The following is a 14,818-nucleotide window of genomic DNA, read 5'->3' as shown; positions in this document are numbered from 1 at the left end:
AAATTAGAATTACAGAAGATGAAGAAAAAGCTAAAACTGTTTTTAGTTTTAAAAGTGTTAAGCATTCTCAAGCAAACTACAGTAGTTTTTAATAGCAGTCAGTTGTTTTCTACAAGAAAACTTTCTCCCGATATCTAATACATCTACAGAAAAAAAAAAAAAAAAAAAACAACAAAGCTCACTGCCGTTGAGTTGAATCCAACTCATAAGCTACGCCTCCCTGGGTTTCTAAGGCGGTATAACTCTACAGAAGTAGATTGCCCAGTCTTCCTTCCTACTGAACTAGGTAAGAAAAATATACAGAGTCATATATATGTGGTCTTTACTAAACTGAAGCCTCTTAAACCCCACCAGATTTTAAAAAATTAATGTTATCAGATGCGTTATACTGACTTACCTGAATAAGCAAGACAAACACAGGACTGATATTTATAACTAGAGAGGATATGCTCAGAACACCTCTGCATCATTCAATCATCATTCAATGACCCATTGAAATTGGGAGAAAATAAAAAAATGATGAAGCAGTCTTTAAGGTCAGGAGTAAAATCTTTGGGTTAGATTAGTATAAAAGACCTATTATGTCTCACCATTACAAAACAGATAAAATCTGCTCTGAAAATACAATTTAAAAGTACTATTCAATAAAACCCTTTAGTTGTGTAACAAAACCAAACTCATCTATATTCATGAAAGATACAAAAAAAAAAAACAAAAAAAAAAAACCTTCACTGCCATGGAGTCAGATCCACACAGTGACCCCTCCCTTTGGGTTTCCGAAGTAGTAGTACTATGGGAGTAGATTGACCAATCTTCCTTCTGATGAGTGGCTGGTAGGTTTAAACCAGCAGCCTTCTGGTTAACAGTCAAATGTCTTAAGCACTACACCACCAGAGCTCCCTTTAGTTGTATTGTATGATTCTAATGATAATACATAGAGGGCAAAAAAAAATGTAAGGGAAAAATAAATACCTCAATCCTCCGTTTTGCTTTGTCATAAGCTCTTTCTTCTTTAGTTCGATCATCATCAGAGTCATATTCAGATTCTGAGCTCATTTCTTTACTTAGTTTTTTATCTAATGTTTTTCCCACATCTTTGTCATCTGACACCTTTTCATCTTCCTCGTCACCTTCACTGCCTTCACTTTCTCCTTCTTCTTCCTCTTCCTCTTCACTCTCTTCTTCTTCTTCTTCCTCTTCTTCCTCTTCCTCCTCCTCTTCAGGGTTTTCTTTTACTTCTATATGTACTGTATTTCCCTCTTTAAGGAAAATAAAGAGATTTTTAAATAAATGAAAGTTAATACATATAAATCAAAACACAGTGACCTTAAAATAAGGGAAAGTAATAATGCAAGTATACTAATTAAGGCAGTAAACACTACACTATGGCATTAATTCCAAATTAATGTTTTATTGTATCATAACTGCAAGGTGTTTGTCTATATGCTATACTAAAAACTGTCATTTAGCAGTAAAAACTTAATGCATGCCTGGCTACCACTGCTGACAGTTCTGGAAGGAATCACAACAGGAAGTCCCAGATAGAGTAGGAGAAAAATGTGGAACAAAACTCAAAATCATAAAATACACCAGGCTTACTTCTCTGACAGACTGGTGGAACCCTCGAGACTATGGTGCTTAGACAACTTTCAAGCTGGGAACTGAACCCAACCCCCGTGGTTCAACTTTCAGCCAACCAATAGGCCTATAAGGTGAATAATAATACTAGGAAGGTATGCATTCATCACAACAATCAAACTTACTAGACCAAAAGGGCAGCATCTGCTTAGGGATAAAGCTAAGAAGGCAGGAAAACCAAACTCACTGCCGTCGAGTTGATCCTGACTCATAGTGACCCCCCCCTTGGGTTTCTGAGGTGGGATCTCTACGCAAATGGATTGCCCAGTCCTCCTTCCGAGGAGTGGCTGGTGGGTTTGAACTGGCAGACTTCTGGTTAGCAGTCAAATGCCTTAGGCACTATATCACCAGAGCTCCCGCAGGAAGGGACAAGAAATAAGGACAAAGGGAAATGTTAAACACAGGGAGGAGGTGGGAAAAGTGCTGTTACATTGTTGAGACTGCAATGAATGTCACAAAACAAAATGCATATTAATTGCTGAATAAAAAACCAATTTGCTCTGCAAACGTTCACCCAAATCATAATAAATTATAATAATACCACCTTAATGTATTAATCCTTACTGGAGATAACAAAAAGAAAAGCATTACTGAGCCAGGATCCAAAGGACAGAAACTCAGGGAAGTAAATCTAATGTTTACTACTGCTTCCCCCGTGAGGTCATTTGCTGATTCTAGAGAAAGCAAGTGAAAGTCTAAGCAATGCTTTTAACAGCTCCGCAGTGCTAGAGGACCAGGCATTAGAAGTCTAAGACTGCCAAGGATTAGTGGGGTGGGGGTATGAAGTGAACAAATAATGGGTAACCCCCTTACAAGGGGGTGAAATCCCAAAGAGCTGCACCATAGGAGTAAGGATGAACATGAAGAGGACCTCCCCGTTGTCAGCATATCACCTTCTGATTCCCTCAATCCTGAATGCGGAACATATAAATCCTCCCTGGAAAAAGATAACATCATCCTTGGCCTCAAATGATTTCTACAGTTCTACAAGTACAATGTTCATCATATTAAAAAAAAATTATATAAATATAATTTTTATATTTATTATGTATATGATATATTAATTTTATATATGCATATAAATATATAGATATATAAAGAAAGGAAATACATGCATAAAGCACACAAACTAACAATCACATGACAAAAGCCAGCATAAGACACCCAGAGGGTTCCATATACTGAAGTTATAAAATCAAGCTTTTAAAAATCAAAGAGCAAAAGATTAACAGTAAAAACTTCCTAAGAGAATTAGAAACTATAAGAAATACTCAAATAAAAATTCTAACACTGCAAAGACAAAATTGAAAACTCAATGGATAGGTTTTAAAGTAGAACAGAAAGAGCTAATGAGAGAACTAAGGGACTAAAAGACTGATTAAAAGGAAAATTCAGAACAAACCTGAATCTCAATAGGATGGAAAATACAGAAAAGAGGAAAATAATGAGGATACAATAAGCAGTTCTATTACTGGTATAATTGGAATCCCTGAGGCAGGCTCTAACATTGCAAAACTCACAAAAATATAAGATGACACATTAAAGAATTCCTATAAACTCAAAGTAGAATAAGAAATCTATTCTGTGGATATCATGATTAAATTTATAAAAACTGAAAATTTAGGCTGACACTTGACTTCTCAACACAGTAAAAGCCAAGACAAGGGACTGATGTCTTCAAAGAGCTAAACTCAGTAAAATGTCAAACCAGAATTCTGTATTCAGTAAATATATTCAAGAATGAACATTAAAAAAAGAAATTTTTAGTAAAGCAAAATGGAATGTCACTGTCAATACCATATTTTACATACATAATGTGTTGTGTTATATACATATTTTTGCCAACCACACCTTTCATAGCATGCTTACAAAAATATACTGTAGTGGGAGATGGCATGGTTGGTAAAAAACCTTGTAATGCACGTTATTTACATAAACATATGGTAAGTTGTATATCTGTAAAAAGTTAAGTTGGCATAAGTCGCATGACAGATATATTTACAACAATGACCAAGAAAAATAAGAGTAGCTGCTGAGGCTGCTCATGGACAACCAAATGCCTCATGGGATTTGGTTCCTTTGTTTGGAGGTTTAAGATGATGGTTTCATGGGACATCCCAGTTAATTGCCCTAATATGTGTTTAGTGCTTCCATTCTTCCTCTTAGTTTGTTGCACAGTGCCTGTGGTCTTAAAAGCTTGCAAATGGCCACCCAAGGCATAATAAGAAGTCTCTATGAGAAGGAAATGGGCTATATGGATACTGCCTCCGTGAACAACTGACTTCTTTGCTAAAAGTGTCTGGTTACCATTACTGAACATTTTGATCAAATAGTCTATAGAAGAATGCTCATCAAAAGGGGGAAAATGTAGAAGGGAATTTCAAAGAATCCAGAATTTCTGGAGCCATGGAGGCTGAGAAACTCCCAAAATTACTGCCCTACAATAATCTTTAAATCTTAAAACCAGAAATGTCCCCTCAAGTCTTCTTAAAACCAAAGAATTCAGCCACTCCTCAGAAGGAAGGTTGGGCAATCTACTTCCGTAGTGATGCCGCCTCGGAAACCCAAGGAGGGGTTGCTATGAGTCGAGGCCGACTCAACAGCACATAACAACAACAACAACAACAGTAAAGAAAAAAAAAAAGGGTCTGCCTTGAGCATCATGTTCTTTTAAGACCTACCTAGATAGACTCAAACTGACAACAGCAACTCAAAACACTAGCAGGGAAACTTTGTTGGCAGTGAGTTTAAGTTAATGGAGGAGGAACAACTCAGAAAAGAAGGGTGAGAATAGTTGTACAATTCATAGAATGTACTCAATGACACTGAAATGTGTATGTGGACATTTTTACTGGTGTATGTTTTTGCTGTGTATATGCTTAATAACAACAACAAAATAAATTATTTTTTTTGTAAAAAATGAAATGTCACTAAAGATCCATAAAATGGTGCTCTCAGGCAATGATGCCAAATGGAAGGTCAGAAATGCTAGAAGAATTAAAACACAACAAAATATGTGAGTAAATGTAAATAAATGTTGACTGTACAAATAATAATAAGCTACTCTGGTGGCACAGTGCCTAAGGCATTTGACTGCTAACCAGAAATGTAGTGGTTCAAATCCACCAGCTACTCATCGGAAGGAAGGTTGGGCAATTGGTTTTTGGTTTGGTGGTGCAGTGGTTAAGGCATTTGGCTGCTAACCAAAAGGTTGGTATTTTAAACCCACCAGCAGCTCCTTGGAAGAAAGATAAAGGTCTGCTTCTGTAAATATTTACAGCCTTGGAAACCCAATGGGGGTCGCTATGAGTCAGAATTGACTCAATAGCAGTGAGTTTGATTTTGGTGATGGAGTTTAACACATATACAGAATTAAAAGAAATTATAGCAATGAAATATAAATTGAGAAGTGGGTACATGTAATTCAAGTATCCTAAAGTCCTTGCACTGTCTGAAAAAAAGAGGGTAATATTAAACATTGACAGTTCAAAGATACATACTGAAATCTCCAGAAAACCATTACAACAAAAAGTATACAACTTCCAAGCTCACAGGAGAAAAAAATGGAATAAAAACAAACAAAAAAAAAAACCCAGCTCAGATATAAAAAGACTCGAACAAAATGATCATCAAACCTGACCTAAATATATAAAACAAGGTACACAACTACTACAAGAACATATACTCTTTCTAATCTCACATGAAATGTTTACAATGATTGACCATATACTGGATTTACTGTAAAGGACAGAATCACGTATATATTCTCTGATCATACTGAAGTAGTGAAAAGACTTTAGAAAATTACTACTTCTGGAAATTAAGAAATATACTTCTAAATAAACAAATCCTAGATGAAAGTTAAGATATCAAAATGATAATTAGAAAATACCAACATATCAAAACTTGTGGAATTTATTAGCTAAAGCCATGGTTACAAGAAAACGTATAGCACTGAAGATGCATATTAGGAAAAACGGCTGAAAAATCAGGGAGCGAAACATCCACCTCAAAAACTTACGGGAAAAAAAACCAGCAAATCTAACCCAAAGAACATGGAGATTTAATTCATAAAGGATAGAAATAAAAAAGAAAAACATTTTTTATTCATAGTGATGAGGAACTATATACTGTATTTATATTATATATTAAGAAGAAGAGGATTTTGTAAGCTAGTTTTAATAATATTCCTTAGAACAATCAACCATGGGAGATCAGAAGGGTAGTATGTGCACAAAGAGATAGCTCAGGGGCAGGAATGCATAGGAAAGGAGGACACAGAAAAGAGGTAACTACAGGGAGGAAGTGGAAAGAGCTACTACATTACAAGGATTGCAGTCAATGCTATTTAACAAAATGTGTATGAACTGTTGTTTGGAAAATGAATTGGCTCTGTAAACTTTCACCCAAACCACACATAAATAAATAAATTAAAGAACCTAATCTCATTTATAATATCATCACTATGAAAAAATGCATTCTAAAATCCCCTGGCAGCTACCTTACAAATGACCTAAAGATCCATTCATTCATAAAATGAGAATCCATGTGAGGATTTAAGAACCACAGCAAAGAAGAGAACAAGACTTGTCCATAACCCCAGAAGTCTTCAGAGGACTATCATAATCAAGAAATTGACTGTTCATTTAAGTCCATACACCTCCAACAACCACTACATTTTTCAACATGTGCTTAGGAGCTATTCACCATTTTCTCTCTCCTCTTCACTGGCCATAGCTTCCCAATCATCCAGTCCACCATCCTCAGTTTCTTCTTCCTCTTCTGTAAATAAAATTTTTCATTAAAAGCACAGAAATGACCTAGACATGAGGTTGCTTTCAGAAAAGTAGAAAATTATGCTCTGACAGATAAAGAAATTATGGGGGGAAAAAATGCGTAGAATTTCAGTATCTTTGGAAATTTCTTTTCAAATGTCTTTGTTACAATTTACTAATACTAAATCCTTCACGATTTCCTACTATTTGGATATATCATAATAGACTTAACCCAGACTTTGCAGTTGAAGTAAATAAAAATATAAATTATCAACCCCCAGATGTTGAAATGTTCCCTATAGATCTCAAAATGCACCCAGTTTTATTTAAGGGCAAATAAATTTTCTTAAGTATCTTTTTTTTGGGGGGGTCATCTTTCAATTCACACTATAAGCAAAAGAATTTATTACTTATCTTAACCTTCTACAGATACATCCAAATATCTGTATTCTGAAGTTGTAGATACAAAGCTACCATCACTACTCCAGTTGAAAGTAAGAAAACAATGTTGTTCTTACAATCCAAATATAGCCATAGAGCTAAAATTTTGATTAGTTTTTAAATATTAGAGACAATCCAGTTCCTCAATAATGACACTCATTTTACTGAAATCCAAACAGGCAAAACTACTCTCAAACACAAAGAAGATGAGGGTAGGCCACGGGTTATCTGCATCCCTGTGGTAATTATTATTTATCCACAAGTTTGGGTAAGCCATCTTGACAAGGAAATGAGACTCAGAAATCTTTACCTAAAACATCTTTCTAAATTAACAATTCTTTCTGGTGGTACAAATATAACCTGAAACACACACACACAAAGAATAAATTGAATTTGATTTATCAAATAGAAGCTAGCATCTTATGATTATTAAAAGTTCTCATTTAAAATGCTTTCAATTTGCTAATGTGGCATTAAATAATTTCAGGTCACCGTGATTTTGAGCCACAAATTAAAACATCAGAGAAAATTCAAAACCCTCTACAAAACATTTTACTGACACTACTGAAAAGAATAAAATTGATCCAAGTCTCAATTCCATATCTTTTCAAGATATGGAAATGAGAAGAAATGGGTTACAGAAAAGAAAGAACTATGACAAAAGAATAAAAGGCTGTCCAGGCAGGTATTTGGTTTCCCCACATTGTTTTATGATAACTATGATATCTATGGCAAATCAAGGCCATTTAATAGGAAATAATTAGTCAATTGGCTAATGATACTGGCCTGGTTCAACAGAAGGTGGTAACTCTTCTTTGTCTGGTACTCCCTGTTCCACAACTTCAACAGCAGTGCTTAATTCTATCGGTTCGGACACTGAAAAAAGGGTACAAACCAAGTTAAAAATATTTTTTCCATATATAATTTCTGTAAGATACTCTGCTAAGTATTGGAATTAAAACCAGCAGTGCACACCTATTTCTCCAACAAGTTTAGAAAACATTGATTAAATATCAGTTACATAATACTTGGTTACTAGGCTTTCTATCCAAGGAATAGAGTATGAAATCACAGAAAGCTGAAAAGGAAAAAAATAAGAATGATAGTTTCGTCTTTCAGAATTAAGAATTATTGTTCATAGGGTAGGACCCAGATATTCCAAACAAAAGTACTTTTTCCATTAGCTTATCTTTGAATCAAGTGAGAATAATGACAATAATAGGTAAACAACCTACAGGAAATAAGTTTCAATATGCATTTCAATCTGATGATCTCTTAAAAGACATTGTTTTGAAAATTGTGGGAAAAAGAACAAAATCTCTAAATCAGAGGTTTTTATGTACAAACCTTCTTTATTTTCTAGCTGTTGTGCTTTTTTCTTTTTTTTATCTTCATAAATTGGCCTTTTCTTTGGCAAAGAGTCTTTTGATGGCACTTCAACACCTGAAGGATTTAAAAAAAAAAAAGGAAATTTCAGGTTTACATTTACACATCACCTGAAAAATACTATTTAAAAAGGTAATACTTCATTCCTCAGAGATATATACCCTAAAATATGAAATATAAAAGGATATGCATGTAAAAAATATCTTTTTTATAAACTGTATTTTTAAAATTTATACACAGTAAAGTTTAGTCTTTTTGGTGTACAGTTCTCTGAGATTTAACAAACACATGGTGTTGGGCAATCACTGTCACAATGAAAATGTAGAACAGTTCCTGTGCTGTGTCCCCTGTGATCACACTCTTCTCATATCCTGGCCACTACTGATCTGTTCATCATCCCAGAATGTTATACACATGCAATCTTACAGTCTGGCTTGTGTCACTGTAATGATTTTGAGATTCATCTACATTGTTGCATTGTATCAATACTTCATTTCTTTTTACAGATAAGTAACCTTCCATAGTATATATACTACTGTTTGTTTTTGCATTCAGCAACTGAAGGGCATCTGAATTGCGTCCAGTATTTGGCAATTATGAATAAAGCTACTAAGAATGTCTACACAGAGGTTCTTGTGTAAACATATCTCTTGGGTAATTATCTTATAGTGGGACTGATGAGTAAATATATGCTTAACTTTATAAAAATTATCCAGTGACTACTATTTCACATTCCCACCACCAATGTATGAGAATTTCAACTGTTTTGCATCCTTGCCTGCATTTTGTAAAACAAGTTCTTTTTCTTAATTTATGTATTCTAACAGATATGAAGTGGTCTCTTATTGTGGTTTTAAGATGAATTTCCTTAGTGATGGATGATACTGAGCATTTTTTTCATGTGTTTATTTGCCATCCCTGTAATTTCTCTGATGAAGGGTTTGTTCAAATCTCTTGCCCATTTTTAAGTTGAGCTGTTGGTTTTCTTATTGTTGAATTTTAAGAGTTCTTTAAAGACTAGATAGTCATCATTTGTCATATTGATTTGCAGGTATTTTTTCAGAGTTTGTAGGTTATCTCTGAATTTTCTTAATGGTGTCTTTTGCAGATCTAAAGTTTTTTACTGGACTTCATCAAAATTTACCATTTATTTCCTTTTACACATTATGTTTTTGGTATAGCTAAGCACTTTTTTGTGACCTCTGGTAGTGTGGTGCCTTAGGCAACTGACTGCTAACCAAAAGGCTGGAGGTTCAAACCCATCAGCCATTCCTTGGAAGGAAGGTTGGGCAATCTACTTCCATAGTGATACAGCCTCAGAAACCCAAGGAGGGGTCTCTATGAGTCGTCAGATCTGACTCGATGGCAGTGAATTCCAATTGAAAGCACTTTTTCCCTAATAAAAAAAACAAACTCACTGCCGTCGAGTCGGATCCAACTCATAGTGACCCCTCCAACGTAGTATCACTGTGGAAGTACATTTGCCCCATCTTCCTTCCAAGGAGTGGCTGGTGGACTTCAACTGCCAGCCTTCTGGTTAGCAGCACAAATATTTTCTATGTTTTCCTCTAAAAATTTTATAGTTGTGTATTTTATATTTAGATCTACAATCTATTTTGGGTTGCTTTTGCATAATGTGTGAAATTTAGGATGAAGGTATTTTGTTTATTTTTGCATACAGATGATCCAATCGTTCCAGTTCTACTTGTTGCAAAGGTTTTACTCTCTTCATTGAATTGCTTTTCAACTATAACAAAAAGTCAAGTGACTATATACATTCTAGACTTTATTCTGTCCTGTTGAGCTATGTATCTAACCTTTTGCCAATATCACTGTTTCAATTACTATAAGGAGTCCTGCTGGTGCAGTGGTTAAGCATTCAGCTAACTGAAAGGTAAGTAGTTCAAACCCAGTAGTCATTCTGTGGGAGCAAGATGGGGCAGTCTGCTTCTGTAAAGATTACACCCTAGAAAACCCTATAGGGCAGTTCCACTCTGTCCTATAGGGCCACTGAGAGTCAGAATTGACTCAATGGCAACAGGTTTGAGATTACCATAGCTTTATACTAACTCCTGAATTCAGCTAGTGTAATCCTCCAAGTACATTCTCCTTTTGAAAAAATACTTTAGTGATGGTAACTCCTTTGATCTTTTCATGTAAGTCACAGAATTAGCTTGTCAATATCCACAATATAGCCTGCTCTGACTTTGATTTGGAAATCGCATTGAATCTACAGATCAATTTGGAAAGAACAAACATCTCAACAATAATGAGTCTTCCAATCCATGAACATGATTTATTTATTTTTTATAAGTGTTTTAATTTAATTCATTTCACCAGTGTTCTGTAGTTCTCAGCATACAGATCCTACAAACATTAAATTTATAATTGTTTTAATTTCTTTCTTTTTTGGGGAGCGGCTACTGTAAATGGTACTGTTTTTTAAAATGTTGATTTCTAGTTGTTAGCATATAGAAATAAAATTGATATTTGCATCTGAGCTTTGTATTCTACAATTTTCTTGGGTTTCTGGGTAGATTCCAAGTTCATTGACTCTCTAATCTCATTTCCATTTTGCTGTTAAACTCATTGTGATTTTTTTTTTAACTTCAGAAACTTATTTTTTAGTTATGAAATTTCCAATTTTTTATAGTTTCTGTTTGTCACCTGAAAATGTCTATCTTTCCATTTGTTTCTACAATGTTCACTTTCATCTCATGGAGGTGGTTACAATAAGAACCTCCAATATATGGGTCATCTTGGGTTTGAGATGTTATCTTGTCTTTTGATTATTGGTCAGACTTTTTTTAGTTCTTTGAATATTCAAGAATTTTGGACTGCCTACTGGGCATTTTGAGTATGTTTTGAAACAGAGAGTCTTAACTGAAATTATGTAGATAAAGTTTTATGTTAGCAGACATTCAACAAAACTGGGTTCAGTCTAAATTCTGTCTTGCCTTTTATGTGCAGTGGCTCTAATGTCAGGTTAGTTTTCAAAGTCTTTGCTATTTTGTTTGGGTCTACCTGGCACATGAGCCACTCAAAGTTAAATCTGAGACTTAGACAGTGATTTATGTCATAGTTCAGTTCTAGAAGCTTTGGCTATGTTCCTTTAGGTCTTTTCTAAGTGCATATAGCTCATTGGTGAGTCTGGGACTTATGTCAGTTCATAAATATAATCAGAGGAATTTTTTTCTCCAGCCCGCATCTCTATAATTTCTCCTATACTCTCTGGCTCCCAGGAGTCCCTTTCTCTGGTTCCTTGGGCAAAAAAAGATGAGGTGGTTAGAGTTTTAATCTCCAAGGTGTTGTGAAGTTTTACACAAAGAAGCAAGAGAAACAGGGCAAAGAATAAGAAGTCCTCTCAAACTCTTTGAATATCAGAGATCCTTTTTGGCTTCTCTGGCAAAGGTCCTGATTAGGGATGGACTTGGGGTGAAGTGAGGATAAAGAGAGGGGAAAAAAAAAAGTGAAGAATCACTCACTACATTCTGTGCCATGCAAGAGCCCCTTTTCCTGGTAGCCTGGCTAGAAATAGGGGGTTTCTCCTGAAGATTGTGCTGCATCATCCACTGCAGTCTCGGGACGTGGCCCACCATAATGCCAAAACTTTACCAAGCAGTGTCTTGCTCTATCGCATAGGTTGCTATGAGTCGGAACTGACTCTATAGCACCTAACAACAAAAGGCAAAACTAGGGAAAAAAAGAAAAAGAGGGAAATGCAAAACTCACTCTTTATGGAATGTTACTCAAATTGTGACTTCAGTTCCCAACCTGCTTGCTATTTTTCACTTCCCAGAATATTCAATCTAGAGTTTGTAATCAGTGGGAAAGAGAGGCAGTAGTCAAATCACTCCATCTTGTCCAGCAGCATAAAGCAGAACTGGAGCCCAAAAGTTAACAAACATATCACATTTGCTAAAAATGTAGTAGTGAAAATTCAAATTTTGTTATTCCGATAAGTCTAAAGAACAAAAAAACAAACCTACTCCCATCAAGTTGACTCTGACTCATACACACTCCATTGGGTTTTCATGGCAGCACATCCTGACTGAAGCAGATTGCCTCATCTTCCTTCTGTGGAGCAGCTAGTGGATTTGGACCACCAACCTCTGGTTAGCAGTCAAATGCCTTAAGCACTGTGCCATCAGAGCGTCTTACATAAATCAAAGTTAAGTATATTTTCCTGAATGGATTTTTTTCTGGTTTTTAAAAAAAAAAAGTTGGTCAACACTATGAAGAGTAAGAGACTAGGGCTTAGAGATGCAGTTTAAGAGACCATCTCCTTAAAGTCCTAAAGACTGATGACAAGTATATCATTTTAAATGGTACTTTTCACCTAATTAACATAAATAAAAATCCATCTACTCCTTTAACCAGCATTTATAAGACTAACAAGTTCCTCTCTGCTTGATTCCATCCTAAATTCTTCCTAAGTACTTTCAGTTTTTCCATAATCATGAATTAAATCTGGTATTTGAGTGGTAAAGTGTATTCAAATTTGGTCTGTAATTCATTCTGTTGAACACAGGGTTGCTGTGAGTCGTAAGTGACTAAATGGTATCTAACAACAATATCCCCAATTAAGAGTAAACTTTTCTGAAAGTACTGTTTCTCTATATCTATTCTCAGCCAAACATGTAATGTATAATAAAGAGCTAGTCGCACAGGCCAATTTAAATCTCAGCACTGGGACCTTGGACAAATTATTTTAAGCTCTCTGAGTTTCCAATTCCTCATCTACACGATGGGAATAAAAATACTTGTAAGATTTTGAAGAGTTTTGAAAAAAAGACAATGTCAAAGGTTTATTACAGCATTATTTACACAGTAAGTACATAATAAGTGGTAGATGTTATTGTAATTATAGCATAAGTACCAAAATAACGCTAATATAAAAATCTGTGTAATGTAAGGACAAGAAATTAAAAGATGTCCCAATATATTCTTCTCAATGGAGCAAAAACATTATTTTAAATCATGTTACCTACCAAACCCATTACTATATATGTCCAGATTGTGGTTTCTTAATACCCTTCCAAGTATAAGAAACCAGGACTTCTTGTGGAAATGTATGATTCCAGGTCTAGGGCTTTCTGCAGAGCCCTCTGCAAGATAAACCTGGGCTATCTAGTATCAAAAAGCAAGGAAGAATTTAAAGAATACTGTAGCCATGTCAGGGGCCCTGGTGGCACAGTGGTTAAAGCACTTGGCTGCATGTTTCAAACCCACCAGACACTCCATAGGAGAAAGATGTGGCAGTCTGCTTGTGTAAAGATTTACAGCCTTGGAAACGCTATGGGGTAGTTCTAGTCTGTCCTACGGGTGACTATAAGTGAGAAGCAACTCAACAGCAGTGACTTTTTATTTTTGTTTTGGTGGTCTTGTCAAAAGGTCACACATTTACACTAAATAGATACACTCCTTGGAGAGAACAATCATGGGAGAACATAAGGGTTGTGTATGCACAGGGACATAGCTCAGGGGAAAAAAAAAACAAAGTAAAAAAAGGTCACACAAATAATAGTTCCTATGGCCAAAGACAGGATAATATGAGTATCAAAAACATTAATAACTTCAATACATTAAAACATGTATCTATTCTGATAGTGGTGAAACATTGGGCTGCTAAACAAAAGGTTGGTGGTTCAAACCCACTAGCTACTCCACAGGAAGAAGAAGATGGACAGCCACAAAAACAAAGGGAGGGGTGTGTATGTGTGACAGTAGTGGTTAGAGATGAAAAGAGACAAATATATCAACCAAATGCAAAGTGTGGACCTAATCTGGATCCTGATTTGAACAAGTATAAAAGACATTTTAGAAACAAGTGGAAAAAATTAAACATGAACTGAAAATTAGATATCAAGGAATTAGTTAATTTTGTTACATGTAACATTTCCTCAGCTTATGGTAAAATGTAAAATGTCATTATTTGTTAGAGATACATACTAAAATATTCACAGGTAAAATAATATAGGCTCCAGCATTCGTTTTAAAATACTCCAGGAAAAAAGGACATTATGCCAAGTGAAGTAAGTCAATCACAAAAGGACAAATATTGTATTAGCCCATTATTGTGAAAAATCAGGGAAACATTTATATATGGAATGAAACTTTGTTGGTTATCAGGGCTGGGATGGGAAAGGAGGGAACACTGCAAGATAGGTAGAGAAAAGTATTGATTTGGGTGAAGGGAAGGGCAATATACCAAATGTGAGTGAACAACAAAGTGGCATTGAGGAAGAGGAAGACACAGAGAGGTATGTGGGAGGATACAACAAAGACAAACCCTTTTGCACATACAGTATCGCGTTGTCAGTGACAGCAAACATTGATCTACAGGTGGAGAGATGGGTGGACTGGCTTTGACGATCAGGAATTTCTAGGGAGGGGAGAGTGTGCCCATGACCATGTATAGAGCTGACAGATGATGTTTCTACAAGCGTATTTTTATGTTCTATAAGAATGTCAAGGGGAGGCGGGGCAAGATGGCAGACTAGGCAGAAGGATTGCACAGACCCTCTTCAACAAAGAAAAGGGAAACCAATTAACACAGACACAAGATAATCTTGGAC

At 35.4% G+C, this 14,818-nt stretch overlaps 1 protein-coding gene across 1 annotated transcript in view; it reads right to left on the bottom strand.

The window, feature by feature from the left end:
- The window catches only part of EIF5B (eukaryotic translation initiation factor 5B), a 78,390-nt gene that overhangs the window by 47,926 nt on the left and 15,646 nt on the right, over window positions 1-14,818 (bottom strand). The window contains exons 6-9 of the mRNA XM_007959534.2: window positions 8,202-8,297; window positions 7,641-7,730; window positions 6,346-6,420; window positions 973-1,259 (exon numbers count right to left, since the gene is read on the bottom strand). Coding sequence (XP_007957725.2) covers window positions 973-1,259; window positions 6,346-6,420; window positions 7,641-7,730; window positions 8,202-8,297 — 548 coding nt within the window. The remainder of the gene's footprint in view (window positions 1-972; window positions 1,260-6,345; window positions 6,421-7,640; window positions 7,731-8,201; window positions 8,298-14,818) is intronic.

Source organism: Orycteropus afer, unplaced genomic scaffold, assembly GCF_000298275.1.
Source record: "Orycteropus afer afer isolate SDZICR_OR568_19922 unplaced genomic scaffold, OryAfe1.0 scaffold00017, whole genome shotgun sequence".
NCBI lineage: Eukaryota > Metazoa > Chordata > Mammalia > Tubulidentata > Orycteropodidae > Orycteropus > Orycteropus afer.
Note: the sequence above shows the minus strand (reverse complement) of the source record. Positions and strands in the feature narration are given on the sequence as shown.